General features: G+C 42.4%; 1 protein-coding gene across 1 annotated transcript in view; it reads left to right on the top strand.

Moving 5' to 3' along the window:
• Positions 1–3,092: 3,092 nt before the first annotated feature.
• LOC133992118 (polycomb group RING finger protein 5-B-like) overlaps positions 3,093–5,000 on the top strand; it is a gene marked incomplete at its 5' end in the record, with an annotated part of 20,263 nt that continues 18,355 nt past the window's right edge. The window contains 2 exon segments of the mRNA XM_062430807.1: positions 3,093–3,207; positions 3,719–3,817. Coding sequence (XP_062286791.1) covers positions 3,093–3,207; positions 3,719–3,817 — 214 coding nt within the window.

Here is a 5,000-nt window from a genome sequence, read left to right on the forward strand (position 1 = left end):
GATCCTCCGTGTTGATTTATCTACTTCCTGTTTTTTTTTGGTTCTGGTTACTCTGGTTTTGTTTCGAGTCCCGTCATCGCTACCCTTTTATATGCTTCTCAGGACAGAATAAAGTACTTTTTTTAAACCTCTATCACACTGCATGTTGAGTGGGGGTTTCCAGAAAAACTCCGACTCACACAGTCACCATGGCAACGGACTCAAGTTGACCAATGGGAGCCTTCTGTAGAACAGTTTAGCAGCAGAGTACAGCTCAAATTAATTTAATAGGTATTTTATTAATAGGTGTTCATGTACAGTAGCCTACACATCGTCACATTTCAGTCTTTATATCAATGACTCTAATATATATAAAATATATAAAATTGTGTTAAAAGTTGATTTATTAGGCGAGAGGATATATGAGTTAAAACAAGCTTTCTGTTGTGGGTTTAATTGCCGACGTCACTTATGAATAAAATCAAAGTGAGGTGCAATCATGGCCTTTTCTAAATGATGTTTTTTAATTTTTTAAGCAGCTTCCAATTACGTTTTTTTTTTTACCACTTATTCGCCTGTATGCTACGATTTTAACCCTTACATACTGTTCAGGTCTAATTTGACCCATTGTTACATTTTAGAGAAAAAAACCCACCTTAAAAACATTTTCTTTTAACCCGAATTTGATGACTTATCCTCACGTGATCCAAAATATACAAAAAAAAGAAACATTTTAACTTTCTAAACATGTTTTTGTGCAGCTGATACACATTTTGTGTGAGTGTTTGACTCAATAAAAAGCATAAAAACTAAAGAATACACTCTCTCTGCCTTCTTAAAAGCTTCAGTAAAGATTTAAGGAAGGAAGGAGGGAGGGAGGGAGGGAGGGAGGAAAAGAGGAAGGAAGGGAGGAAGGAAGTGAGGAAGGAAGGGTAGGAGGAAGGAAGGAAGGTAGTAAGGAGTGAGGAAGGAAGGAAGGAAGGAAGGAAGGAAGGAAGGAGGGAGGGAGGAAAAGAGGAAGGAAGGAAGGAAGTGAGGAAAGAAGGAAAGAAGTAAGGAGGGAGGGAGGAAAAGAGGAAGGAAGGAAGGAAGGAAGGAAGGAAGGAAGTGAGGAAAGAAGGAAGGGAGGAATGAAGGAAGTAAGGAAGGAAGGGAGGGAGGAAGTGAGGAAGGAAGGAAAGAAGGAAGGATAAGAGGAAGGAAGGAAGGAGGGAGGGAGGAAAAAAGGGAGGAAGGAAGGGAGGACGGAAAGGAGGAAGGAAGGACAGGAGGAAGGAAGGAAGGAAGGAAAGGAGTGAGGAGGGAGGAAAAGCGGAAGGAAGTAAGGAGAGGAGGAAGGAAGGAAGGAAGGAAGGAGGGAGGGAGGAAAAGAGGAAGGAAGGAAGGAAGTGAAGGAAAGAAGGAAGGAAGGGAGGAAGGAAAGGAGGAAGGAATGACAGGAAGGAAGGAAGGAAGGAAGGAAAGGAGTGAGGAGGGAGTAAAAGCGGGGTCAATTTGACCCGGGAGGACGACAGGAGGGTTAAATCAAGGTGAACATATTCAGAGTTGATTCAGAGTAAGTCAGCTCAGGGTTCAGTGTGAGACTCTTCCTCTCTGGAATACCCCCCCGTTCAGCAATAGGCTGTAATTATTACTTTGGAGGAGGGGACGTTCCCCTCATAACTAAACTCTTACTCAATTCACTTCTGATTCACGTCTGGTCCCGTTCGCTCGCTGACGATAGATGTTCTACATAAAGAGTTTTTATTATTCAGAAATCAGATAAACTCGTATCTGGGTAAAGTTCAAATCAGGGAATTTCCCCTCTTCACTCGTCTTATCTCCCACAAAGAAAACCTCTTACTAACCTAACCTTTACTGTTTCCTTCTACAGCACTGTTTTATTTTATATGGCTGTTGTTATGGTTACATGCTTTTTTCAAAAATCCTCTCTTTATTTTAACTATTAACCTTTGTGTCGTCCCTCCCGGGTCAAAATTACCCCGTCTGTTTTGACTGTTCCTTCTTTCCTCCCTTCCTTCCTCCCTTCCTTCCTTCCTTCCTTCCTTCCTTCCTTCCTTCCTTATTTCCTTCCTTCCTTCCTTCCTTCCGTCTGTCCTTTCTCCCTCCTTCCTTCCTTCCTTCCTCCCTCCCATCCTCCCCCCTACCTTCCTCCCTCCTTCTTTCCTCTGTCCTTCTTTCTTTCCTTCCTACCTTTCTCTTTTCCTTTCTCCCTCTCTCCCTCGTTCCTTCCTTCCCTCCCTTCCCTGCTTCTTTCCTCCTTCCTTTCCTTCCTTCTTCCTCCCTTCGATCCTTTCTTCCTTCCTCCCTCCTTCCTTTCTTTCCTCCTTCCTTTCCTTCCTTCTTCCTCCCTTCGATCCTTTCTTCCTTCCTCCCTCCTTCCTTTCCTTCCTTCTTCCTTCCTTCTTTCCTTCCTCCCTTCCTTCCTTCCTTCCTTCCTTCCTCCCCTCCTTTCCTTCCTCCTTTCTTCCTTCCCTCCTTCCTTCCTCCCTCCTTTCCTTCCTTCTTCCTCCCTTCAATCCTTTCTTCCTTCCTCCTTCCTTATTTGACTCGAGGACAACGCGAGGGTTAAAAATAGTTTTAAAGCAGCATCAGGTTTGTTAAAATGTACATTTAGTATTTTTGTTGGTTTTATATCATTTGAAATGACATTTGCACCATTTTTTACCAAAAGTAAGACTGAATGCTGCTGAAAATGTCAAATGGTGTAACCACAAAAGAATGATACATATTACATATTTTATCCACCTAGAGTGTATTTAAGTGGACTTATACTAATAATTACTTCATATAAAACAAATATAAATGTTTCCCGATCTCCATGGTTACCAGAGTAAATGTAATATTTAGAACAATTGTATTCCATTACCTTTATTTAATATAAAAGTTATAATGTAAGATCATGCCAAACTAGTTGATATGGTGTTTTATTGACAATTTAGTGTTTTTAAGCAAGTTGAATTATTTGGTACAAAGTTTTTATGGTTACACCACTTAGACATTTTTACCATAATCCTCTAATATATTCTCTCTAAATGGATTAAAAGCAGAAACCCTGAGGTGTCAGAGAGTCGGGCTCCTGATGTCGGAGGGGATGGCGGCGACGGCGGAGATGGTGACGACGGCGACGGTGAAGGAGACGACGACTACCACAGAAGCGACCCTCAGATAGCTATTTGTCTGGACTGCTTACGCAACACGGGACAGTCGGGGGAGAGCACTGTCACGGTAAGGAAGGATGGAAGGGAGGAAAGAAAGGAAGGAAGGAAGGGAGGGAGAAAGGAAGGGAGGAAGAAGGAAGGAAGGAAGGAAGGAGGTAAGGAAGGAAGGACGGAGGAAAGAAGGAAGGAAGGAAGGTAGGAGGGTGGGAGGAAAGAAGGAAGGGAGGAAGAAGGAAGGAAAGGAGGGGAGGGAGGAAGGAAGGAAGGAAGGAAGGAAGGAAGGAAGGAAGGACGGAAGGAAGGAAGGAAGGAAAGGAGGGAGGAAGGAAGGAGGGAGGGAGGGAGAAAGGAAAAGAGGAAGGAAGGACAGAGGAAAAAAGGGAGGAAGGAAGGAAGGAAGGAAGGAAAGAAGGTAGGAAGGAAGGAAGGAAGTAAGTCTCTCTCTCCCTCTCTCTCTCTCTCTCTCCTCCCTCTCTCTCTCTCTCTCTCTCTCTCTCTCCTTCTCTCTCTCTCCCCCCCCCCCCCCTCTCTCTCTGTTCATATTTGGGTTTAATGAAGTTTGTCTCTCGTCCAATTAGGATTTGATGAAGAGGTTCATCCGCTGCTCCAGTCGAGTTACCGTGGGAACGATTAAGAAGTTTCTCAGTCTTAAACTCAAACTACCCAGCTCGTATGAGGTAAGGGACACATTTCATCCTTTTTTCTCTTGCTTGTAATCGTTCCTCCTGTTCTTACTGAGCATTAGAAGATGCTTTCATAATGAACTTACAATGACAGCTGCAGCTCTACTCACATACCAACCTCTGACTGAAAGGACACAACTTCTAACTTCTAACTTCTAACATAATGAGCATAATTAAAGTCAGGAGGAGTCATTAAAGGAGGACTAAACCACAGTCCTCCTTCTGTGTAAAACATGGATTATAAAGTTGATCTGAAGCTAATATGAAACTTCAGTCGTCTGAATGAGTGAAATCAAGTCTTCCATGTTTCAACGTTACAGTGTTTTTAGTACCAAAGTTCATCTGAGGAAATAAAGAAAAGGAGAAAGATGAAGAATGAAAGAAAGAAGGAAAGAAAGAAAGAAAAGGGAGGAAGATGAGGAAAGAAATAAATAAATAAAGAAAGAAAGACAGAAAGAAAGAAAGAAAAAGGAGGAAGATGAGGAACGAAAGAATGAAGGAAAGAAAGAAAAGAAAAGGGAGGAAGATGAGGAAAGAAATAAAGAAAGAAAGACAGAAAAGAAAGAAAGAAAAAGGAGGAAGATGAGGAACGAAAGAAGGCAAGAAAGAAAGAGAAGGAAGGAAGGAAAGAAAGAGAAGAAAAAGGAGGAAGATGAGGATAAAAAAAGAAAGACAAAGAAAAAGAAAAGGGAGGAAGATGAGGAACGCAAAAATTAAGGAAAGAAAGAAAAGAAAAAGGAAGGAATGAAAGAAAGAAAGAAAGAAAGAAAGAAAGAAAAAGCAAAGGTAGGAAGATGGGGAATGAAAGAATGAAGGAAAGAAAGAAAAGAAAAGGAAGGAAGATGAGGAATGAAAGAATGAAGGAAAGAAGGAGAGATAAAACCTCTTTAATGTTCATATGGAAACCTGATTGCTGGTCTCTCGTTGTCCTCGAGTCAAGGAAGGAAGGGAGGGGGGGGAAAAGGAAAGTAGGGAGGAAGGAAGGGAGGAAGAAGGAAGGAAAGGAGGGAGGAAGGAAGGAAGAAGGAAGGAAAGGAGTAAGGAAAGGAGGGAGGGAAGGAAGGAAGGAAGGGAGGGAAGGAAGGAGGGAGGAAAGAAGGAAGGAGGGAGGGAGGGGGGGAGAAAGGAAAAGAGGAAGGGAGGAAGGAAGGAAAGAAGGGCAGAGGAAAGGAGGAAG

This window comes from Scomber scombrus, chromosome 12 (assembly GCF_963691925.1).
Source record: "Scomber scombrus chromosome 12, fScoSco1.1, whole genome shotgun sequence".
NCBI classification, from domain to species: domain Eukaryota; kingdom Metazoa; phylum Chordata; class Actinopteri; order Scombriformes; family Scombridae; genus Scomber; species Scomber scombrus.